Below are 25,318 nucleotides of genomic sequence, written 5' to 3'. Positions count from 1 at the left end.
TGAAATTGTCTTCCTTTTTTTTAAAGGCTGAAGCGTTTGAGGGTACTGCAATTGTCCCTTTTCAAAAGTCCATTAAGAAACATTGACGGTCGCCATTCTTGAACACGAAGTGTCTGATTGGAACCGAGTCCTAGCCGAACGATGACGTCAGCACTCTTGGCCAATACATGCTGAGAGTGCGTGCTCCAAACAATGGTGGACTCGGATAATTAATTGAACCAGCAGATACTAGGTGGAGCGACTGGTTTAAAAAAGCGGTCTACGTTGATTCCTGCTTTAGTAGGTTTTTTTTTTCCTAAAATCACGCGGGAAGTAGACGCTGGCTCGGACTAGCTGTAGTTCCTCTTGATTGTCTTTTATTGGCACGGCATTATTGAGGCTTTCCAGCAATCTCAATTGATGGCGGTGTCCTTGAAATTGGTGCTTGAAAACGCTCGGTAGAGTCTGGTCCATAAATTGCTGAAAAAAAAAAAAAGCATTTGCGAGTGTTATTTTTTTTTGCCATGGCCTTACAAAGCAACGTTGTATATAGATGCGTATCCGTAGCTTCTGTTACTTGGAGGCGTACAGACTGCTGCGACAAAAGATTCAAAGATTACGAACTATTAGCACCTTCATGGCTAGCCTGTGTCGTTTTATTTTAGTTTACGACACATAAGTTTGGCTTCGTTGAAGAAAAGCTCCAGGTTTAAATTAAATGGTGTCTCGATTGTGAAATTAATCCGTAGTTTTAGTTTGCCCTAAAACAAGGCTTCATTTGACGTGAAAGTTGTCAGTCGGATTAATATTTTACGATTATCATTAGGAGCTAAGGCACCCCGCTTGTCAAAACAGACACCAAACTTTTCTTTAAAAGTTAAGTTTTTGTTGTAATTAAAGTCATCGTGAAACCTGCCCAGGTTTGAGGTTGACTAGGTTCGACTTCTTAGGAGCTTAAAGTTCGACTAAGTACGAGGAAAGTTCAACCGTTAGGCGGATGCGCGTAACTTAATAATAAAAAAAAGGGGAGTGTCTACATCCACGCACTACGTCACTTCGTGCGTGGACGGAGACAGTTCTCTTCCCGTCTTCTCCCATTTTTTTTCTTCCTTTTTTTTTTGTTTTTGTCAAGGAGTTTGTCCCGGTCGTGCTTCTGACATGCCTCGAGTTTTGGTTACCGGGGATTCGATGGTGAAATACTTGTCCCAGTATTTCCCATCGAATAACCGGGTGGCTGTCGAAGTGCAAGCGATTAGTGGCATTAGGATCGAGGCTTCGTGCTCGATTTTGATGCTGTCATTTTGCACGTAGGCACAAACAACACCAGCGTTTGTCCCAGCGCGTACATTGACAAGTACCGTCGGCTGGCCGTTCAGATCTTGGAACGCAATTCGACGATGTAGATCGCCTTTTTTTCGTCCTTCCGAGGCGGGAGAATATGCAGGTTTTCTTCGTTGAAGTGTCAGCGTAACCAGAGTGCCGAGATTCAGGCGTTGAATGATCGGCACAGAGACGTGAACTGGCTCCTGCAGGAGTTCTGCCGCAAGAAGAGTTTCGTGTTCATTTGTGATCTCGTGGACGAGTAGCATCTGTGCACCGGCTACTGTTTTATTTGTCATGGAATAAAATGTTTGTGGAATATTTTACCCAGTTTCCTCGATTGAATGCTCTCAGTATGTTTGCTATAAGCTTAAAGCGTGTTTTCCCTTCTCTCACAATCTTTGTGAGATAGCGAGCGTACGCGCAAATCAAGAACGTACGGAGCGATGGGCCCGCACTTGATGCACATAAGCTCGCACTAAAACGCCTCGAACCAAGCCATCCACACGCACGACGAAGCCTCACTGCCTCGCCTCGGCAGCGATGCACACGTGGGCGAAGGCCCCGGAGACCGCACCCGCACCAAGCCAACCAATCCCGCACCCCATTGCAGGACGCCCACACGCACGGATGGCACGCACGCCGCCCACACGTCTGTGTGATTCTTGGACAACATAACTATAAAGATATGTATTGATACTATCTTTATGACGCATGATACAGTATTTGCTATTAGTCTTACAAAATAGTAAAACATTGATAAATCGTCTAATCATTTGTAAGGTCAGATGACATATTAACTTTTATACAACAATGAAATCGAACCTCGTTATTTTTATATCCTATATTTACTCATAAGAAAGCATAATATATACATAAAACAAATTGTTTCCTTATATAATAAGTCACGTGACCTTTTGCGTAGATGGAGCCTTATCTCCTCCTGACTTGGCTACGTCCCCGCGTGTAAATGTAGCCTCGGCCAAAAAAAGAAAAAAAAAAAGCTTGGCGTCACCCGGTGAAGGACGCGTGCAAAAATTTTAACAATCTAAATTATTGAAATATTATGTTTGCTTTTATACTTTCTATGCACTGACAATGGCCGTCTCAGTTTTAGAACAAACAAATGTATAATTTTTTTCTTGAGAATTTTGTGTTGAAATCGGGCAACACTCATTAAAAAGCTTGTCGAGCTTTGTCAATTTTTCGAAAGTTCGAAAGGTTCGGCTAAAGCTTGTGACTTCACTATGATTATAATAAAATAATAATAAAAAATGAACGTAACTAATCTAGATAAATATTTGCCGGAACTACCAGATACGTTGTCGAGACACTATTAAAACATGTTTACACTGCACAGTCGCATATTTGCTGAAAAAAGTAATAAAGTAAAATGGCCTTTCTAGGACCAGGCGGGAGACTATGACGTCATAGGCTCCGATAGTCGTTGGCAGTCTTTGTTTCAGTTGATGACAGATATTTTGTTTTTGATAAATCCCATTGGATTTCATTATTAATATGTAGCTTAGATGGTCTAAAGCTTGTAAAATTCCCAACCAAACGTGGCCAAGGAAAAGTGTAGGCGCAGCCTTGAAACACGGGTGTTTTTTGTTCTATATTAGTATATTAGTATATGGCTGTTTTCATCTCAGTTCAGAAACAGTTTTATTATTTAATTTTTTAATTTTGACAAAATGTGTTAGATGCATTCTTGAAATTAAAAAGAGCGTAAATAGCAAACTAGGTAGATTTTTAGATTTTTTAATTGATTGACCATTGAAGCGACCGAGGCGAAATATGACTTTCTCCAACATGTAGGCAGTCGCAGATGTTTGACCGCTCGCTATTTTGTCTTTTTCTTTAAAATACTTCACGGCTCTCTTGTTACACTCTAGAAATATCTTTCGTTGTGCCTTATTAATTAAACAAAACTTTATTGTTTGGAATATATTTTAGTATATGTCGAACTTTGTTCTTTTGGTGAGTTTTCGGCATATTCTTACGTCTGATTTTTTTAGGATACTAGATAAACTTGACATCAACCGAAAGCTCAACTTTAGCCTCCGATATTAAATACAGGTTTAACGTTATATTTTCAAAATAAAATTCGTTAATTTGAATGAACGAATGTTTCGGAAGTCTAGCAAATTCGCGATCGGTTTTCTGAAGAAGTCAATTCTCATTTAATTATTGTTTTATGAGTATGAAGGCGTGATAGTGCATTAATTATCACAGAAAAATTAGTATAATATCTAGTCTTCTGTTTATATGACAGAAATTAAAGCTTGAATCTTGTCTGATGTGCGCTGTAAAACTGCAAGCTTTGTTCGGATTAAAATAACGCGTGCTCCATATTACGCACAATTGAATTCATTAGGCTTACGTTTCAAGTAAAATATTATTATTAGGTAATTCAATATCTCCACGCCAACATTTTAAAACTACTGTGTTAGGACTCTATAGCGATACTCCGAATATAGAGTTTGTTTTAGCTCATTACAGCAAAACAAACCTTATTTTTAAAAATAACATTAAAAAACGTTGAAACTGTGTGTCTTCAATCATTTCTAGAAAAACTTTGGGAAGTTCTTCAACGTGACCGACTTAAGATAGTCTAATGACCTTGACATTACCAGAAGGCCCAATCTTGCAAATTCGGTAGTGGATTAAGAAAAATAAATATTTTTCAGCCGCGTTATGCTTTGTAAGTAACAAGATATAATTGGGGTTTATAAAAAAATATAGTATTTTGTTAGTGTGGCTGGAATTGTTAGTGTGGCTGGAATTGGAGCTTGAATCTTGTCAGCTGTTCGTTTTGACTGCGTCCTCGAATGGGTGGCAGACGTTCTGACGTAGACAGTTAATCACCTATAATGTTACTTTACTGCACATGTATATAAGCTGCAAAATAAGGAAGAATGTTCATAGCCTAGAGTAAAAGGCATTTTACTCCGCAATAGAGCTTGTCGTTTTGCCACTCACATCTAAAAAGATTAAAGCTTTAATTGTTGTCATATAAACAAAATAATATATATTATATTTATATTTACTGATAAAGCACTATTATACCTTGCTACTTATTAAAAAAAGTTTTATATTTTTTTTTCGTTGAGAAAATGAATTTGGGTTTTGCGAGTTTTTTAAAAATTCTTTAATTTAAAAGTATGTAACAAATTTTATTTTAGCGTATAATGTTAAATTTGTAATCAACGAAAAAAGCTACATTTGAGATTTTTAGTGAATGAATTGAATTGAATTGAATTGAATGCACTTTATTCAGACAACGTCATTCAAAGGTAATTCAATTATCGTAAATAGGTCACGCGTAAAAACTTGCCAAGCTTTGCCCAAATTCACCGAACAAACACTTCGACATTTTTAAAAGTTTATTCGAAAATATAACTTTTTCTTCTTCAATTCTTTAGACATAATCTAACCTCTTTCGAGAGTGCTGCAAAAACGTCATGGTAGTGCAGTAGTTTGGCAAGTGACAAAAGAACTAGCGGTCAAATATGGAATTCCCGACAGGTGGAAGAAACGTCAGTTTTCGCGTCGGCCGCTTCAACGGTCAATAACTTGCAAACAAGAAATCCACCAAGCTTCACCTTTACGCTCTTTCATTTGAGGAATGCATGCTACGAAAACATATATTTTTTTGGTGAACTTAAAAAAAATTCGAACCCTGACCCGTGATTTAATTAAGATGAAAACGCTTGTATTTGTCTTTCTTATAATCTATCACCATATTTCTCAGCTTGAATTACAACTTATCATCCCCTCCCCCACCCCCTATTTTGTTTCGGCACGCCTTGACCATCGTCACAAGTCGGTGTTCATTTTGCCACTCTAACGCTTAATAGGACTCTTTTATTCCCATAATTTCCAAAGATTGGAACCGCTTACCCTCATCGCTCACATCAATTCATGACGACGCACGTTTCTGTACATCTACTGCCGATTTCATGTTCCCTGTTCTTTGGGTATTTTATATTTTGTTCCTTTTGTATTATTATTACTATTGTTCCCACTCCCCTCTGGAATGCCTTGTGCCCCTGAAGGTACAATAAATAAATAAAAACAATAAATAAACAAATAAATAAATATGTATACTGAGAGAGAAAGAGAGGGAGAGAGAGCGAGGACAAAAAATAAATGATGGTTTCGGAGAGATTGGTGGCCTGGAATACAGCGCGTGGTGTTTCTTCCAATACGTACTTTCAAAAATCACTGCGAATAGGATGGTAGACTAAAAAGGAAACTCTTCTCTGGAAGAAACTGCATGCCATGGTGGACGTCAGGGATTAATAAAAAAAAAGAACGCGCACTAATTAGCATATTTATTTTCGAAAATCTACAAATTTCCTTTCAATTGGTAAAATTAAACATGTGGTTCCAATTTGAAAGTTGTTGAGCGTGATCGGAAACCCCAATGTAGGTCAATTTCAGGAAGACTTGAAGCACGCGGGAAGCGTGGGAGTCCGCTACAAGGTTCACTCGTGCAGTTGGCGGAAAGCTGGCGAAGGGAAAACGCGGATGATTTTCTTATTGTCCGTGTTTTCTAGTCATCAGCCTGGCGTCTGCTGTACGATTGATAACTTTGGCGCAAACGTGAATTGAAAATGACACAAAAAGGAGGGGAAGAAAAAAACGAAAGAAATCATAGTATCTTACACACGCATTTTCCCAGATCAGCGTCGTAGTAGTCGTGGTTGGGACAACTGATTATTTCTCGCCAGTTCTCTTTAGGTTCCGCTGTAAAACAAACAAACAAACAAACAAACAAAAACAACAAACTTGGAGGACACTTAAGCTTCGACTGTAAGATTTGAGCGTGATAGCGTTATCGAGCTCCGTTCTCATCGCCTTCTCATGCGCCGGGCGAACCTGCCTTGCGTGGCTTAGTAAGTATCGTATGTGGCTCGAAACCGAAGGGTCGTGGGTTCAAATACCCCCTAAAATTCTCAGAATTTTTTTCTTTTTTAAAGAAATTGGATTTTTTAATACGTGAACTTATTGAGACATGCGGCGACGTTCAATTCGAATTACACGTCACGTTTGAATTACTTTCATTTTACGCGTGACGTCATGTTTCACGTGAGCGCCGTTGGTTGTTTAAAATTCCCGCGGAAGGTCATGTGGCGGTGACGTCATGATCGTATCAACCAATCAGGATTTTCCCGTCACAACGCCACCGACGCCTGCTTTTCTGTGACACGAGCCCCTTAACGCTAACGCGATGAAATAAGAAGGAGTTTTCGTAGACCGCGTTTCCCACTCCGCAAAGCCCTCCGCAACAAAGTGGCCGCTACTTGGCCTGCGCGCCGATAGCCTTGACTGTCACTACGATACGGGTATCGTAGCGGGTTGCGGAGAGCATTGCGAGACGGTGAAAACGATTTACGAAAACTCTCTAATGAAGCCCTAAATTTGCTTAACGTTACGCTTGCCTAATTATTAGGGAGTTTTAGAATAACGTGCGCAATTTTAGCGCACGCTAGCGCTAAATTTAGCGCTTGTATTAGCGCCCGCGACGCAAGAGAGTTTTAGAATAGCGTTACTCCGTCGCGACGCAAAAGCCCAAGCATCTCGCGCTTGCGACGCCACCAAGATACAGTCACAATTTTTATTTCACTCACGAAATGCTGTAACTTTAGAAAGAAACAAGCTTTTTGGTCCAGAGTACCACTTTAAATTCGTTAAAACACGAGAATGCGACGCGAGCGGTTGACCGGTCGTGCCCGCTTGCGTCGTCTCGGCAAGAGAGGTCTCGTGTACTGACCTTCGCACATCGTATCTTCCCCGAGAAGTGTTCGCGCGTCGCAAGCATCATGTTGCCGGTGATCTTTGCCAAACCGAGTACAATTTCGTCTCGTATTGAAAATCGCACTCGCGAGGATGCCGCCGACGTCGCACTCACGACGCCGCCAAAGCAGCCGCCGATATAATCCTGGAAGCCGCCATTTTTGCTTAACTCTGCTCGTCTTGGCTTTAGCCAACTTCTCATCATGAATCCTTCTTGGAAAAGCACAAAGGCTCTTTGCGTACGCACGCTATTTCCGAGAAATAGCGCACGCTAAAATTGCGCACGCAAAGCGCAAAACCTGGTTCGCGTTCGGAGCATGCGCAGTGGCGTCGACGCTATTCTTTGCGTACGCAAAGCTTTAGCGTGCGCTATTCTAAAACTCCTTATTGTACTTCCCAAAAAAGAATTTTATATCTTTCAAATTTCATTCATACCGCTGTAATGATATAATCCGTGGCCACAGCATTGGGAATACTAATCGGCGGAGGTTCGTGCACTATTCTGCCAATCATTGCTCGCCAATAAGAGCAATCAAACGGCGTGAAATGCGCAACGTCATGGTGTTTGTCATGTTTCCATGTGTGTTCTGTTATGGATGCGCCAATGATGCACAAGGAACATCTAGTCACTTGCACTCTTTAGTGTATGTGTGTCGGTGGTTCAAGGTGTTCGATTCCTCAACTGCGGTAACAACACACGATGCACACGGTACATATCAACCTTCAAATGTCGCCTGCCCGTGGCGACGCGTCTTAACCAAGTAGTCTATCCCGGCCATTGGTTTCGGCGGACTCATACTGCTAGTTTCCAATTCGCTTAACTGGATAGACGCCTGCCTCTTAATGAATTAAAGGGAAGCTGAAGAACTTTTCACAAAATCTAAGTTAGGCGCGGACTTCTATAAAGTTTTGTTCCGCGAATTCAGTTACCGCAGTTATATTGGCAAAAGTAAACGTAAACCGCATTTATTAAAAAAAAAAATACCTGCAGAGATTGCCGAGTGCCGTGTGACACCGCTGATGACGTCACTTCAGCTAGTTAGTCTCTCCGCTCTCGCATTTTCCTAACTTCGACGCGCGCTGCAAAGGGCGGGTCTACGTCGAAACTTTAATTGGTTATTTCGACACTCCTACAAAGAAGATCAAACGAAAACTTAAGACACGTAATTTTTAATGTGTGTACATTACAACTTTTACTGTTTGTTCGAATTAAAGGGCCTCTTCATGTTCCTCCTAAGGCCCCGCTAGTTCCGAGCTGCGGCACTGACGTGCTAGGTCACTGCCGCAACAAAACGCGAATGATCAGAAAATCACACGTGTTTTCGCATCGTCAGCCTAAAGCCTAGTTCACAAGTGCAACTTTAGCGCAAACTCATCCGACGTGCACTTCGCGCTGTTTACTTTTGCCCGTCTCCTGCTTTCCTATATATCCTCTCCACGTTTTACCCTGCCCCAACACTCACAGTTTAAGAGAGAAGGACGGTCTTTACCGTCCTTCTCTCTTAGACTTTAAAGGCCGACGGTGCATACGTCGGCCTTTAAGGCAGAAAGGAAGCAAGAAAAAGTGGAATAAATTAATGCATCTTACACACGCATTTTCCCAGAGCGGCATCGTAGTAATCGTGGTTGGGGCAACTGATCACTTCTCGCCAGTTTTCTTTAGGTTCCGCTGTAAAAAAAGAAGAAAAGATAATTAATGCAATCCGAAATCGGTGTAATATTGCACGTGCCTAATTATTGTACTTAACCATAGCCTCCTATATACTGACAAAGCCTGGCAGATCGCCGCGAGAAGCGGCCGCCGATATGGAAAAGGTGGAGTGGCAGACAACGGATGAGAGGAGAGCCACGTGACTGTCGCCCCGCTGCGGCAAGACGCCGAAACACACTTCTCCCGAGCGAACAAGTATGTTTCGGGTTCTCGCCACTGTAAAAGCTGTGCGTTGACGTCTAGGTTCCCCGACAAATACCTTTTTGATGCTCTGTGCTATCAGATCCTCGCGCTCCAAATATGCGACCGGGCACTCTATGGCTCCGTCGTCGAACTGCCAGGCTTTGTGAGTATAGAGGAGGCTATGACTTAACATAAGATGCTTTTAGCACTTTCTTATTACGATTACAACACGGTAAGGGTCGGTGCTATACCAACACCTCCTGAAATACCTGAGGACAGTCTGCATCTCGACGTAATCACAGTGGGATTAAGCGCAGGCACTCATTGGACGCGAGTGACGCGTCAGCGTTCGGCAGGGCTTCGTGTCCAATCAACCTATCGAAGGACCTTGTCGGTAACTACGCGGAGCGCAAGTTCATCCCCTTCGTGCGGTGACGTCAGGAGGCCGAGCTCTGATTGGCCCTGACTGAAAGAATATTGAGTAGACCTCAATGCTAGCTGGCTCGAGGTCTACCCACTATCCTTCCAATCAAAGCTAGGCATTCCGACGTCGCCGCAACCCCCATGCACGAAGCAGACGAACTTGCACTCCGCATAACAGGACGCGAAACGCAGGGCGTCTCTTTTAGAGACAGAGGGCCTCGTACGCGTGGTCGTTGCTTTCCGTCATGCTTTGCCTGCGGGCGCACGTTTGAAGCTCACGACGAGACGCCAAGGAGCTATGGAAGACGGAATGTTAGCGTCGCAGGCAGAGGCGAGACGACCGAAGGGCCTGCCTGCCGTTCTCGCCCTGCCGTTGAACATACGTGGCTGGCGTTTGATGTCACATCGGCGGCCATTGTCGTAGCTTTTGCATCAAGGACGTTCGAATAGGGCAGGACCCGGCATGACGTCATGCCCAGCGATGCCGAAAAAAAAAAGCCTAATACCAGACTGCCTTGCGCACCGACGCAAGGCAGTCTGGTATTAGATAAAGCAGTTTTAGTACGAATTTTTTCGAGTAATTCTTTTGTAATCCATGGCTAACGACTTTTTCCAGGAGTGCCTAACTTTCTGCACGGAAAACAGCGCTCATATAGTTTTTCAAATTTGTTCAAGAACAAATGAAATGCTGTATCTGCGTTCGTTTCATGAATAACATCGTCCCAATCCAAACAAGATAATTTCCGTCTGAATTCATTCACGCCATCAGGCGTTATATTCTGAAAGTGTAAGCGTAAGGTATTACTGAATATTATGTTTTATGTTTATAGTTTTGCTTTTTTATGCACAAAAATACACCCAAGTGATCGCTTATGAAAGCTATCACTACGCCACATTTGATATATGATGTATCGTACCCTGTAATAAATAAATCAAATAATGTCGATGATTCCGTCGCAATTCTTGTCGCAGTATTTATTCTATTTTCAAATTCGTTCGATTTAGTAGACGCATCAAATTGTAATCTGCATGTCGTATCAAGTATCATGTTTACATTAACGTCGTTTAACAAGATTACATTCGTTTTCATTCGCGAACTCGAGAAAAGACTCTATATAAGCTAAAAAGGAAGAGAGGCTCCCACTTGGCGGTACGATAACAGATTTTGCTCTGTCCTATCAGTATGGACATCATCTCGTAGTCTCTGTGAACGCAGCAATATTCAGATAGCGTTTCACAGGAAATGTCAGCCTTTACAATTAGGGCAGCGCCCCCGCCACGACATTCTCTGTGGTTTAAAAAGTAACTGTCGCACATTGGTATTTTTAAAATGTTAGTATTATTCGTAAACGCCGTCTGTGAAAGCATAATTATATCAAACGAATATTCGAAATGATAAAAAAAAACTCAGGCTCGACTGTTTTATTTTGCGCTTATCGATCATTGAGACGATACTTATTACAGAAAAGATGCAAGCAAGCTGGTGAACTTTCAACATTGTAAAACCCAAGACTTAGGACAAAAAAAAAAAAAAAAGAAAAAGAAAAAAGGGGACAACACGGACACAGGTCTCAAACCCAGCTGAACAGTTTTTTCCCCAGCCTCACCTATAAGAACAACGAACCTCCATCACTCAGGCGCGTGACGTCACACTGTCAAACACTCCCACAGCCAGCCAGCCAGCCAGCCAGCCAGCCCGCCAGCCAGCAGTTAAGATTAAAGATGGCAGGTTACCCATCAGGACTAGTAGCAAAAGTTTGTTTGAGGCTTACAGATCGGTTCAGTGGCAAGGAACAAAAGAAGGAACAGCTAGAGAATTGTGTAGTGGTACCTTTTTTTATGCGGTTTCTCAAACTTTGAAACTAGTGGCACATCGTTTCGACGTTTCGGTAGTTTTTAAAAAGGATTTCAAGTTAAGTAAGTGAACGCCTTTTACGAGGGTGAATGGGGGATGTGTAAAGAAACACTGGGCAGGAGAGGGGTATTGTGAAAAAGAGGTCGTTTACGGTATTCGATTCAAATACGGAGGGACATATGTAGGTCAAACAGAGAGGTGTATTAATGACCGCATTGCTGAGCACAAGAGAGCAGTGGCATCCAACTCGCAGAATTCGGAGAGGGCGAGACACGTAGTTGAATGCGACGATTGCAGGCCGCTGAGGAATAAGAGAACGTTGTTAGTGAAGGAGAGTGATTTAGCTAAAAGAATCCTTATCGAAACTATTAATATAAACAGCACATAGAACTGTATCAGTAACCCGTCAACTTTTATGAACGAGGCGACGAAGAGATTTCTAAGCCTTTGAGTGTGTTTTGTTAGTGTAAGCCATTGTTTTCTGGTTTTATTTTTGTTTTTGGAATTATGTGCTCGTACGCAGCTGTTTCTAAGTTCTTCGGAAGTTTTTTTTTTTTTTTTTTTAGAGAGAGGGAGAGAAACAGAGAGAGGGGGTGGGGTGGGGGGTTAGGGAATGCGGCCCCTGGAGATCATACGCTTTGTCGAGTTTCACAGAAGTTCTAAATTTATAGACTTAGTTTGAATTGAGCGATCTGTGGAGAGGTTGTTACTCCTTGCCTGGGGTCGGCGTCAAGGTTAAGGATGCGGTGAAGTGATTCAGTCTGAACCTGAAATTTTTTTTCTTTTTTTTTTCTTTCGCGATCTGCGGATTGAGTTGTTGAAACAGTGGAATGTGAGAGTGTTTGACAGTGTGGCGTCATGCGCCTGAGTGATGGAGGTTCGTTGTTCTTATAGGCGAGGCTGTGAGAATAAATGCTCAGCTGAGTTTGAGACCTGTGTCTGTGTTGTCCCCTTTTTTCATCTTATTTTTTTTGGCCTAATTCTCGGGTTTTACAATGTTGATAGATATACTCGTTTCCTAAAAAAAGATTTCACATCCGAAGGAAAAAAATAGTCACTGGACATGAAGTTCCGTGTATTCAATAAACTATCCGTGCCCTCGATTTAGAAAAAAAAAATCTAAAAACTGAGTGCGAATCACGTGAGGCATCGCACCAGCTTCTCTACGTCATCTACAAAAATGAAGAGGCAGAAAACTCACCTGTTTGAGCGTTGATTACGACAAGGAGAAAGGCTAGCCCAAGGACCCAGAAACGCAAACTCGCAAAGCGTCTTTTCGTCATTTCGGCCAAAAGCACGAACAAAGATACGTCGGGCGCAAGTTCCTGTAGCCCTGAAGTCACAATTACGGACGGCACATGTGAGGCGCAAGTGCTCTTAGTGAAGGCCAGCAGCAGGCAGCTGCAACACGGGACCAACCGTCTGACACAAGTCTGAAGTGAAGTGGAATTTAGAGCAAATAGCCGGTCGATTGTTCTTATCAATGATCATCGTATCGAGCACTTTGGTAGCCGGAGACGATAGCGCGCAATGTCTTATCATGAAGTTTAGGTAGCGTGATCAAATACGAAGGAAGGGCCAAGAACATTCGAAGGAAGATCTGGAGAACCCTGGAGTATATGCCGATATACCGGTTATCACTCCTGGGGCTTTAATCTGGACCAGTGGCGTCCCTAGGGTCAGTGGCTCGCTTCAATGCCCATCTGCGACACCCTGAGTACTGCAACCACGGCAATCCGCCCTCCACTCTACCTTTAGTGACGTTTCTAATCTGGACACTTGGCGGAAAAGTTGGCGACTGTCATTGACCGGCTTCGCGCTTGAACTTGGAGCCGGTCAATCACGGCGGTAGAATTCCTCTCCAACGTTTTCGCTAAGTGTCCAGATCGTAGCCGCTGGAATTATTTTGAGCCGCTACACGAAAAAGACGTTGTTAAGAAAAAAAAACTTTTAGAACTTCAGAAAAAAAAAATGACGTGACGTTTTGTGCCTTTCTAGATTATTAAGAAATGTGGACGAACGTGAATAAAAACATTCCCACAATTTGCATTCGATATTTAAAGACCACAGCATAGACTAGGCTCCTCAAACTCATTTGAGTGCGGGGGCCAGATATCTTACAACCGAAAAGTCGAGGGCTAATGTAATATGAAAAGAAAAGTTATTGAGAAGGGTCTTCATATACTCTTGCTTATGACAGCTGTTGGTTTGATTCGTTTTGGTGACTACTTTAAGCTCTTACCTGATGTGATGACAAGAATTAAAATGACACCGCCTCGCAACCCTGCTAATATATTTGGACAAAGCAGAAGAGTACGCACACTGTAGTTCCCGGTGCTCAATTCACTCGGGAATCATTCAAGCACAATATGTTTCGAAAAAAGGATTTTTTTTAGAGCGTTCATGCAGCTGAGGTTACACAAAGCTGAGATGCACACACTAAAACGAAACAATGGGAATATGTTATAAGTGCAGAGCTACGTATCGAACATAAACGAATACGCGGCGTTAGATTATTATAGCGCATGCCATTTCTAGCGCTCCAGGCTCGGGAGCAAAGGCTCTCAGCCGGCCACTTGCGGGCCGTGTGCCAGCGAGTCGCGGGCATGGCGGACAGAGGGCGCTGGCACGAGCGGTGCCATGGAGTGTTTCAATGTTGCTTGCCGGCTGCGCCTTGCTAGAGCGGGTGACATTCTTTGAAAGGGCGAGTGCCGCCTTTTCTTGTTTTCCCCCTATTGCTCCCGGCCGCCGCCGCCATTTTGCGACCCGATCGGCTGCTGATGCCCGCGTGTGATCACCGAATTGGCTCGTTGTTTTGCAAATGCCGGGGTGCTGCGTGGCCCACTGTCCGAATCACTCGAGGAATGCGTGGAAGCTGTACGGCGTCCCAACAAACGCCAAACGGAGGCCCATGTGGCCGGCACAGATGAAGTGCCACGACTGGGAGCCGAGCCGTTCGTCGTCTGTGCGCAGCGTGAATACCAACTTTGTTTCCTCGCAATCACAGTGTCTCCTGCCGCACAGTTGATTGATTGAAAGTGGCATTTCAGGTCGTAATAAATTATTTCAGGCGTAGGCTTCTTCCATTTGGCACTGCCATGAAGCGCCGCATCGTGGTAATTGTACTCGAGGAGCGGCGACAGACCACGACCGCTCGATCGACAAAGGAATCGAGCGTTCGTGGACAGTAAACACAACTTACAGATACCCTCAGGTGAGCGGGGGAAATTCGACCGACCATCAGCAGGACATGTTCGTGTGAGCCCGCAAGCAGTCGGATCATCGACAGGAATGTTGGTATTTTACTCCATTTCATCCCAAAGTCCTTTGGACGCCGCTAGTGCAGAATGTTAACTCGGTGTTGGCGTTCCTTTGCAGAGGTCGCTCTGGTGTTGTACGAGCAGTTTTTTGTTTGGTAGACGTCCGTAAGTAATGATTTTAGCTATCGGACCTTTGTGCGTAGTTTCGCGACTATACTGTCCTGTTTCTGATGGACTACTAACTTTAAGAACGATAACTAAAAAGTAAGTTATGTCACCATCTACCTCCTTTATTGATGCCCCATATGTTATTTTCAGGCCCACTTGGAACCCAGTGAATTTGAGGAGGGGAGAGCTGACGGGTGGCGAAAGCTCAAGCCGAATGCCACTCCCAACTTTTTTTTCCTTCCGTCGTAAGTATCACCGGCCCGGGCAGTGCAATGTTTAGACATATATAGGCTCCCATTGGGAGAAAAAAAAAAATCTAACCGAAACCCTGGGCCTACAGGGGAATATTTTGGGGGTGAGGCATCTCTCGGGATATTATGAAATATGTACCGCATGTAAGCGATTTGGCAAGCGACGAGACAATCGAGGGCGACGCAGTGGCGGCATTTACTTTTTAATCCTCTCCGTTTTTGTGAAAGGTCCAACTTGACAACTGATTGTCAGTGAGACGGAACTTGGTCAGAGTGCCCTAGGAGTCAATTTGGGGCATGGCTCTAGGTCACAGGCTGCAACACAAGCAGGTCTGTACGTTTTTTAATGTGTGATAGCTGTGTCGTACAGCTGTGTTTTTTTTAAACAATGGCAACAAATTGGCAGCTCTCTGGAGTTCCATATTTACTTTTGCTACTACGTGTTCCGGTAAGTTGGTTTATTCAGATATGTTGCCAGTTTTCTTGTGGAATGGATGTGTTTGGTTGTGCGAGATTGCTTCTTTTGGATTTTGTGTGTGTGTTCTACTCTGTTTTCTTATCCAGGCACCGACGAATCTTGTTTTTTGACGTCTGTGTTGGGCAGTCACAGATTTCTTTTTGCACTACTACATGTTTCAAAAAGTTGGTGGGTTTACGTATGTTGCCACTTTTCTTGTGAAAAGTGTGTGTTTGATTATTTGTCTAGAAATTTTATGTAGATTCTATTTGTGTACGTGGTTTTCTATCCAGGCACCGGTGTTCTGTTTCTTTTATAGATTTGCTTTGAAGTCCGAGATTTAGTTTTTTTTACTACTAGATATTTTGGTAAGTTGGGTTCATTTAGGTGTGCTGTCACGTTCTTTGTGGAATGTGTGTCCGGATGTGTGTGAATGATTCTTTTGGATTCTGTGTGGGTTTTATTTCTGGGTTTTCCTCTACAGGCATCTGTGAGTACATAGACGCCTTGGTATATACATTTTGTATATATCAAGCTGATGCTTCAATTAAATCCCAGTGGTGTTTCAGATCTCTACGTTCTCCGCCTTTCTTATGTCTTTTTCTTTTAGTCTCGAATCTTCATAAAAAAATTGTACCCATGTCTAAATAAAACTCTACATTTAAATTGCTGCCCATATCTTTGCCATCAAAATGTCCAGTAAACAATAGTGTTGTAATGAATCTTGTACCGAGTGCACCACATAACGATCTCCATCCTCTCTCCTTTAAACGTGCTTTGTGAAACTTTTGCGTGTTGGAAATTTCTCTTCAATACCACCCTGTTACAGGTGCTGATACTCTGGTGAGATTTAGCTTCCATATGAGAACCGGGGAGCCTGTATGTTAAATGCAATGCTTTTTCTTGATTTTTTGTGCTCAGTACTGTAAACCTCTCTAATCCAACATGTTACCTACCTAAAGATATTTGTAAACCAGACGTACATCTATTGATTTCTGTCTGCATCAGTGCATTTTATGGAAACAGGTGAGCAAAAATACTGCAATAGTAAACAAACAAAATTTATAGATATCTACTGCGGCGATTTAGGGGAATATAGAAGCAAAACTTAAATCTGTCTAGATTTGTGCGTGCTGGTACCCTGTATAAGACTTGGTAAGCAAAGAGTTTTTTTTTTAAAAAGGTAGGCTGTGAGGTTTTTAGTGCTGCTGCATCAACAGGTGAGGGACTTTTAAATTCTAAATGAACCATGAAAAAAAAACAGAAATGTTTGCGCTTCAAATTACTTTTGAACCTTGTACGATGGCCGAGTTCAGTGTTCTTTCTTACATCAAATGACCCATTCGAGTTTTGTAGCCTTTGGAAGCAGAGCACGTCCAAGTTCACCCAGAAACCCAGCATTCTTGGCTTAGCATCGGTTTCTAAATTTGACTCCTTCCGATTAAACAAACAAACAAACAAAAAAACTCCTCAGGTCCTTATGAGATATCTCTTGTCGTGGAGTTCTTACTTCAGAAGCTCTGAATGCTAACGCAGAACGTATCACGATAACAATATCGGCGAATAAGGGGCGATAGTAAGTAGAACGTATATGCTCATATCTGCACCTCCCTCGTCCATCGCTTTCATTGTCTTCATTCAAAGCAAGGCCAAACACGGGTAGGTATTGTAGCAGATGATAACAAGCATATTAAAAGTGCTTGCATAGATAGACCATCTGTAAGAACTGGACCAGAATGCGAGCGGCAGCCGACAGAACTTTTGTGAGCACATTCGCGTTAAATGCGGACTAAATCGGAATTTTACATGGAAACTCAAACGCATACCTGAATAAACGAGTGACTTTACTTGTTTTGAAGTGGTAACGCTCCATTTCACAGGTGAGAATGCTCACTAACTGCGTCAAGAGCCCATAAACGGCTGCATAAGCCCTGTTCCACATATACTCGACGGGCCAAGAAGGCGGCAATATGGTGACTCCGCTAGCAGACGACAGAGTTGTCTCCACTCTGGGGAGGCGCGAGCCAGCAAGATTCAGGCATTCTACGGCGCAATAAGGTGGATTCATTTAGGTTAGTTTCGGTTTCAGGGGGCTCGCGGCTGTGTTGGTGTGCTATGTCGTTTTCGCTTAGTCTTGTGATATAAATGTATCCCTTCTGATACACAACGAGTGATACAGTGGTAATGGCCCACCTTCAGAAATACCGTGTGGTTACGAGCCTAAATTGTGGACGTTTTTACGAACAACTTGATCTGATCATGCTCGTTGTTCGGCCAAGTTTGGCAGCGAAAAGAATGAAATGATGCATGAGGAAGATTAGTGATCTCTACGGCCATACTGGACGTACCGTCTCGGCTGACACTAGATTTTTTTATAAAAATGAAATAATCAAGACATTATAACTCATGGAGGTACATGAAAAAAGGAGGTTGACACCCTGACCAAGAATGTGCTTAATCGCATGAGAACAAATGAACTCGCAAGTTTAGTGGTCACTGTTCAATTTTCGAGGACACCGACGTTTTTGTAAAAATTTCCGACTAGAAAAACCTTTCTGTAATGACTCATAGAGTGCAAGAAAGAAGCAATATTGTCTCTATAGATTTATTAAAAAAAGTACTCGACAGATGTTTCGATTTTCCATCCTAGGTCGAATAGGATATTTTTTCAACTATCGGTCTTGCTAAAGCATATATTAGAAACATTTAACGATATAAATCTTAGGAAACTCTGCTACACGGACATTTCCTCACAACGTATTTAGAATATGACATAAGGGACAAAACCCATCATATGAAGCCTGACGCCAGCCTTCCATATAATTCGCCAGATAAAATTAAATGGCGCAAGAGGATTGACCTCACAAGCTTGGCTGAAGTCTAATGCCAGGCACAACTTCAGCGATTTCTGTAGACAGGTCTTAATTTGTTTCAACAGATGCAACGCCGGCGGCGTCGACTCCCCACTGCACTTAAAGCGGCGTCGAGAGTAAATCTGGCATCGATGATGCTACGCTCGAGTGATTTCCATGCAGACGGCTTCTTTGGGGAGTCACACTTTTTTGTATTTGTTATGAAGGTAGATAACGATGCTCTAAAAAAACACACATAGTAACTAGCTTCTTGCGTTGACTATATTTGCCTCGTTCCCTAAGATCATAGATGCGTGATCATAAATATACCTAGCGCTTCTACATGAGCCACTATCACTTAAGGACATTTGCGCTCTCACAAATGATTGGCCACTCAACATACTCAATGTGCGCCAGTGCTAACGCTGACTCCTTTCTTCACACGTATACGTACACCGACGGTGCAAATAGTCAAAATGCGTCATTAAATCAAGTGCAGAAGTTGTGCACACAATGATGGCGTGCAGTTAGGTAGTGAGAATGAGTATTCGACGACTCTTTACAAAGCAAGGCAAAATATCGCGGCGAAACGCGGCGAAAAACACGAATGCAACGACTTCGCCAACCTCCGCGGAGGGAAGGGAGGAGAGCCACCTTATGGCAGCCGCGACACGTGATTCGAAGGGGGCCGTGTCCATGCGACGGAGTTGGATTATTTCAAAAAATATTTCGACGTCTGTGACGTCACTTGCGTAAAACGTCAAACTAGTAGCTTCATTATTTCGACGTCCGCCTTCAGTGCAGTACCCTGCAGCAGCCGTCGCAGTAATAGCCGTTTTGAAGTTTCGTTCTGTTTAGTTTCTGATGGTGTTGTCGGAGTTGTGTCGGCGTTTTGACGGATTCATGTATTGCGTGTCTAAATTCAGCGTTCGTGTGGGACTGGCTCGACACTTGATCCTTTCGGACGTGACACGCCCGGCTGTGATGTTCAGCGCGCTATGAGCTCGCATTTCGCAGTGGACCAGCTTGAGGATAGTTACGAGCTTAAATTATGGGCGCTTTTACGGACAACTTCATTTGATCATGTTCTTTTTTCGGCCAGGTTCGGCGGCGAAAGAACTGAAACGATGCCGGGAGGCGATTGCAGATGTCTAAGGGCATACTGGATGTGCCTGTTGATACTATATAGTTACCATAAAAACAAACTAACGAAGAGTCTAATGCTTGGAAGCCCAGGAAAAAACCAGGTCAACGACCCCACTAACGATGTATTGAATCGCGCATAACAGATGAACACGCAAATTTAGTGCTCACTATTCGGTTTTCAAGGACGTCCAAGTTTTTTGTGAAAATTGCCGACCGAAAAACCTTTCTGTAAGGAAGCATGGAATGCAAAATACGAGCGATCTTGTCTCCATTGGTGTCTTAAAAAATATACTCGTAGTACTCGAGAGATCTCTTGATGGTGCATCTTAGGCCGAGTGAGAAATTTGTTCAACTATCAGCCCTGCTAAAGTATTCGGCGGTTTGATACTTCAGACCCACTAAAAAAAAGAAGACGTTTACAAATCTCTGTATCGCGAAATTAGAGCTCAGCTCTTGAGGAGGAGGGGGCGGGTTCGCAGGGGATTGTATGCCCCTCCTCCTCTCTCTTCCTCCCGTCTTCCTCCACTCTTGCTCGGCTCCTCGTCCTCCCCTCTTTTTCTCCTCCTCCTTCACCTCCTCCTCCTCCTCTCGCCTGCTGCTCCTCCCCAGCTCCCCTCCTTCCCTCCTCAATTCCTTGTCCTCCTCCGTTCCTTCCCCACCTCCTCCTCTGCACGTGACGTCGAATTTCCCGCTAAATCTAGCAGAGAGACTGAATTTGCTCATAGGTGATGTGACACCAAGCCATGTGACGTCATTTTCTCCGCTAAATTTAGCGAGGACACTGAATTGGCGTTGAGCTCACATAGCGGGAATTTTCCCGCTAAATTTAGCGGAGAATTGATTTGCTGTTGAAGTCGCGTGACGTCAGTTTTCCCGGTTAATCTAGCGGGGAAACTGAATTCGTTCATAGCTGACATGACACCAAGTCATGCCCCGTCAGTTTCCCCACTAAATTTAGCGGGGAATTGAATTGCTGTTGAGGTCACGTGACGTCATTTTCCCGTTAAATCTAGCAGATAAACTGAACCATTTCATAGGGGATGTGACACCAGGTCATGTGACGTCATTTTCCCTGCTAAATTTAGCGCGGAACTGAATTGGTGTTGAAGTCACGTGACGTTAGTATTCCCGTTAAACATAGGGCAGTTACGCCGACGCCGACGCCGCTCAACCCGGAAACAGGCGCCTGAGCTGCGTTCTAAAACATGTTTTTTTTTTTTTGTGAAAGGCTCGTCAAATTATGAGGCATTGGAGAAAACAAGCCTTCTGCGTTCAGTCCCCATTTCGAACCCTTTTTGTTCGAAAACGAGGGAAGGACGGACCGAACCTGATCTACACCCCACAGTGCCGCGAAACTCCAACATCGCACCATGCACCGTTGTCCAAGAGAGAAATCGATGTTTGCTACCGCGATAACGAACCGTGCGCCACTGTTACGTACAGTTCGAGACAAATCACCGTGATAGGCTTCGCGCGAAACGCCACTAGGTTTACTAACCCAAGGCATGACAGTGACACAGGCATGGTTCTGCTCCAGAAGGCTTCGGCGTAGCATCGACGAAGTTCCGGGCTCGCAGAGGGGCGTTTTGAAATATCTTCACGCACTCCGCACGTGTGCACAACACAAGCAGCACAGCCACAAGAAAGGTCCTGCTCGGTGAAAGGCTGATTGGACGTTGAAGAATCATCGCGGCGTGCTAGACGAGTTTTGACGGAGGTTTCTGGACACGCATCCGGAAGGGTACCGGAACCTGCGTAGTGTCAGCCGGACAAAGTTTCTGCAGTTGCTTTCACGCGTAGAACCAAAAATGAACCAGCGAACGCACAAAACACAATTATGCGCCATTTTTGCTGTCATCGTTCGAAAAAAAAAAAAAAAAAAGAAACGAACAAAAACATTATTATGAAAACGTTGTACTGTTGCCAGACTAAACGCTTTTCGAGACAATCTCCCGCCAAATTTCCGCGAGTGAAAAGGCGGTCGACTTTGTCAGTCCGCGCGTTCGCGGACGAGGCGCGGATCGCAGGAAGCGGTGACGTGACGGACACGTGGTACTCGGTCCGCGGACGAAAATCGCGATGCGGTCCGTCGTGTGCATCGGCAATTAGCGTACGGCAAGCGGGTCAGCTTTTATGGCGCGTTCACACTGGAAGCGGATCCGCAAACGCGAAGCGGATCTGCGCGTTCTCAGCCGCAAAGCGGCTAGGATCGAGCGGTTGGAGCGCGTTTTTGCCCAACCGCTTCGGGACCGATTTCTCACAACCGCTTTCCCGAACCGCAAAGCGGCAACCAATCACAACGCGACGCTGACATGACGTCATTGACTCTCGAAACAAGATGGCACCCTTCGCTGGTGAGGCGTCCAAGGCGCTGTAGTCCTAGCACTGTATAGTCCTAGTTTTCGACAAATCAACGGAGAAACGTGATGTTTACGTCCGTCACTTGGCTCCGCCGCGAAAAGAATTCAGTCGTAATTTTAACGGGCTTCGCACTGGTGCTTTGGTTCGGGTAAGAATTCGTTTATTATTCCGGGTGCCACAGCCCAAACTCGCTGCCTTGTTAGTCTCTGCCCGTAAAAGGTCGGAACCCGCCCCTGATCGATCGAAATGTCAGTTTTTCTACCCACTAAGATAGTCGAGTGAACTATTGAAAGCTTTCGACACTGTGCGTGACCACCACGACGGCCGACAGAGACGTCGTGAGCTTGATTGCGTAGCCAACGTACTACCGCAGAGCGGGCAGGGTACCTGCGCTAGCTCGACCTGTAACGTTTACTACTAACAAAATAAATAAAGGGAACCTAATCAAGGAATAAAGTGTACGTACCAGACGATGCAGAGGTAATCCATACGGCGCTTATTTGAGCTTAATGTCAAACAAACAGTAGACTCGATCGACGTGCGATCGAGTGACGAGAGGAGAGTCCGCCACCAACGATGCCACGACCGGCTACACCCTAAGAAAAAGTGAGCACCCCCCCTAGTAATCATGCGTTTTGACGGCTGTAACTACCCCACAGGCTTACTTTACTACCCACTGGGCTCGAGCCATTGAGCGTTACCACCCTGTTGGCAACTGACAAGCATGGGGTAGTCACGTCTTATAAATTCTTGAATTGAACATTCAAGTGCATGCAGCCGTTCAATAGTAAAAGTCTCTTCAAAAATTTAAAAAAGTACTTGAAACTTGTTTGCTTTGTGCGTTGGTTACCATTTATTCAAATTTAAACCGGTCGAAACAGGCGTGCGGCTCAGTTCACCTAAACTGGCAGAAAACAACCATGCCAAAGAGTACAGGCAACCTTGGTAGGCACTTACTAAAACCACCCAGACAGAAGGCCTCCGCATGGTTTCCTCTAGAGCCACTAAATAAGCTGCGCTTAGAGTATCGGCACTCCGTTCCCCGACATTGTTGTGGGCGCCGCCATTTTGGCTCGTATGCAGAACAGACGCAAGTGCCGATCGTCATGATTCAAAAGCGCGACATCCTCAGCATTCGATTCGGTGTTAGGAAGCTCATGTAATATTTCTTTGCTCTGTCGCGAACGGTTTAAACATTTGTGGAGGGCGGAAAAACATTTCCTGTGATTTCAGATAAAGCTTCAGATAACTGGCAACCATGATTTTAAGACACGATATGGCCAAGTGTCGTTACTCTGAAGCGTAGCTTATTTAGTGGCACTAGTTTCCTCTTCCTCTATGAAACGTCATCACAGTCGGATCGCGCTCGGTCGGCTATTGGACCCGAGCCCGACCTTCGACGCGCTGATTGGCCACGAGCCGCAGCCGAACACTGACGCAGCACTCGTGCCCACTCTCTCGCCTCGACCGATCTGACCATGATGACGCGTGTGGAGGCCTTTGTCCAGGTGGTGTTGCTAAAACCCGAGGCAGATAAAAAGTATCGCGGTAGTCCTTCTTGGTTCCGTCGCGGGTTTTACCATCTACTGCTAGTAAACAGCTGACAGCTGGCGTCGTGCTCGAGGAATTTAACCAAATCATTAGAAAAGCACAGGAAGCTACGCACAGGCGTGAGTTCACTGGAATGTTCGCCGGACGAGATACTCTTGTCGTCTTTTATTGTGCGGTTCAGTAAAGAGCGTGCTCTCATTAAAAGTGTGATCGGTCAGTTCTGCGTGCAGATCAGTTGCAAATGGCCTCCTCGGTTCGCCGAACTTGCACGCCTGTCATACCCAATTTTTTAGCTTTCAAGTGCAGTGAAGTATGAAGCATTGAACACCACGACTGAGGCCGGACAGAACGAACGTACACAGATATCTGGGATCATGCCTGTGTATTTGAGTATTTCTCTGTCTTGGGATACATGATTCGCCTTCACTGGCTCATTTGGCACATTTCATCGAACATACTCGATAAAAAATGCTTCAAACAAGTGTGTGTCATTCAAGGTGGAGTACTTTGAAGGAGACTAGGATTTCAGGCCTTTCGGCACGCGTTCCTTTTACCCATATAAAGGATTCCGAGTAAATTTTCAAAAATAAGGCGTTGGCAAACATACACGGTCTATTCGGTTTAGATTTTTTAAAGTACTGTTGGAGAAGCGAGCAGGCGCAGCGCAGGGAACTGTTCTCGGCGTTCTTTGATGCTTGAGGCCGGTTCAGACACTTGAGTTTGAATGCGTTTGACAGCGTTGCGTCGAAAACCGAAAGCGACTCACCGGCACATCTGTGCTTCGTATGAAGCGTGGAATCCAATTCAAGGCACCGTCTTGGCACGCGATATAAGTAGCAGTCAAACGCAACTGTCTGAACCAGGCTTCAGATAATTTAGCATTAGTATTTCGCGTTCGCTGTAGGTGAAGGCACGGGCCCGAAAACGGAAATTCTGCACTGTCCTCTTGGCGCGAGCGCGAGCGCATAGAACGCATATTTGAAAGACACGCGCTTGAGCAGAAACAATTGTAGCGGAAAGAAGAAAACTAAAACAATGCTTCGGGGAGGACCGGCGGACGGGCTTCGCTAGAATTAGTGCCACTAAATAAGCTACGCTTCAGAGTAACGACACTTGGCCATATTGTGTCGTAAAATCATGGTTGCCAGTTATCTGAAGCTTTATCTGAAATCACAGGAAATGCTTTTCCGCCCTCCACAAATGTTTAAACCGTCTGCGACAGAGCAAAGCAATAATACATGACCTTCCTATCACAGAATCTAATGCTGAGGAAGTCGCACTTTTGAATCATGAGGATCGGCCGTTGCGTCTGTTCTGGATACGAGCCAAAATGGCGGCGCCCACAACAATGTCGGGGAACGGAGTGCCGATACCAACGTTACTAAAACACTCAGTTGGGAAACTCCCATATAGACAGCTTCGAAAAAGTGGCCCCAAACTGTCTCCGAGCACCGAGCTAATGACGAACACAATGTCACCATTTCTCCCGCAGCGGCCACTCGAGGAACTGCACGTGACTTCTATTTTGGCTTCAAGAACAGATACAGCGGTAGAGGTTACAGGGGTGCCACCCCCGCCTCCCCGGCGGACGCGCCGCGTTGAGCTACTGAAGTTAAAATGCACCTAGGGCGGGACGTGCTACCTGAAAGGCCCGCTGAGGCATGGTTGTATGAAAACAGTACTAATTGTTCCGCAAAACCTTGCGAACTAAAGATGACAAAAACATCACGCGCCCATCATTTGGTACTAAACTCCAATAAATTTCATACAAAAAGAGTCTTTTCCGTTTGTTTTTACGCAAAAACAGGCTTTCAAAAAGCTCGAGGTGACCACAGTACAGACAAATGATAAAGAGTGGCGCTGTTGTCGCATTTAGCTCAGTCTCGGTGGACGCCAGCGGCCCAGGTTTCGACGGCGAGTTTCCCAACTGAGTGTTTTAGTAACGTTGGCCGATACTCTAAGCGCAGCTTATTTAGTGGCTCTAGCTAGAATCACCTGC

General features: G+C 44.4%; 1 protein-coding gene across 1 annotated transcript; it reads right to left on the bottom strand.

Annotated features, from left to right (window-relative positions):
- Window positions 1-327: 327 nt before the first annotated feature.
- Window positions 328-12,914, bottom strand: LOC115314362. The gene is made up of 4 exons (XM_029973410.2): window positions 12,475-12,914; window positions 8,690-8,770; window positions 5,971-6,051; window positions 328-459 (listed from the first exon to the last, which is right to left on the bottom strand). Exons 1-4 carry the CDS (start codon window positions 12,554-12,556, stop codon window positions 371-373), a joined length of 333 nt encoding a protein of 110 aa, XP_029829270.2. The 5' UTR covers window positions 12,557-12,914; the 3' UTR covers window positions 328-370.
- Window positions 12,915-25,318: the final 12,404 nt, after the last annotated feature.

Source organism: Ixodes scapularis, unplaced genomic scaffold (genome assembly GCF_016920785.2).
Source record: "Ixodes scapularis isolate PalLabHiFi unplaced genomic scaffold, ASM1692078v2 PGA_scaffold6__148_contigs__length_123643588, whole genome shotgun sequence".
NCBI lineage: Eukaryota > Metazoa > Arthropoda > Arachnida > Ixodida > Ixodidae > Ixodes > Ixodes scapularis.
Note: the sequence above shows the minus strand (reverse complement) of the source record. Positions and strands in the feature narration are given on the sequence as shown.

What these genes read in the sequence shown, in the direction of transcription:
- LOC115314362 (XM_029973410.2), bottom strand. Translation starts at nt 12,556, where the DNA reads ATGACGAAAAGACGCTTTGCGAGTTTGCGTTTCTGGGTCCTTGGGCTA. An exon ending in CGCTCTGGGAAAATGCGTGT is followed by an intron (nt 6,052 to 8,689) that starts GTAAGATGCATT and finishes TTTGTTTTACAG; the next exon opens with CGGAACCTAAAGAGAACTGG. An exon ending in TGATCTGGGAAAATGCGTGT is followed by an intron (nt 460 to 5,970) that starts GTAAGATACTAT and finishes TTTTTTTTTCAG; the next exon opens with CAATTTATGGACCAGACTCT.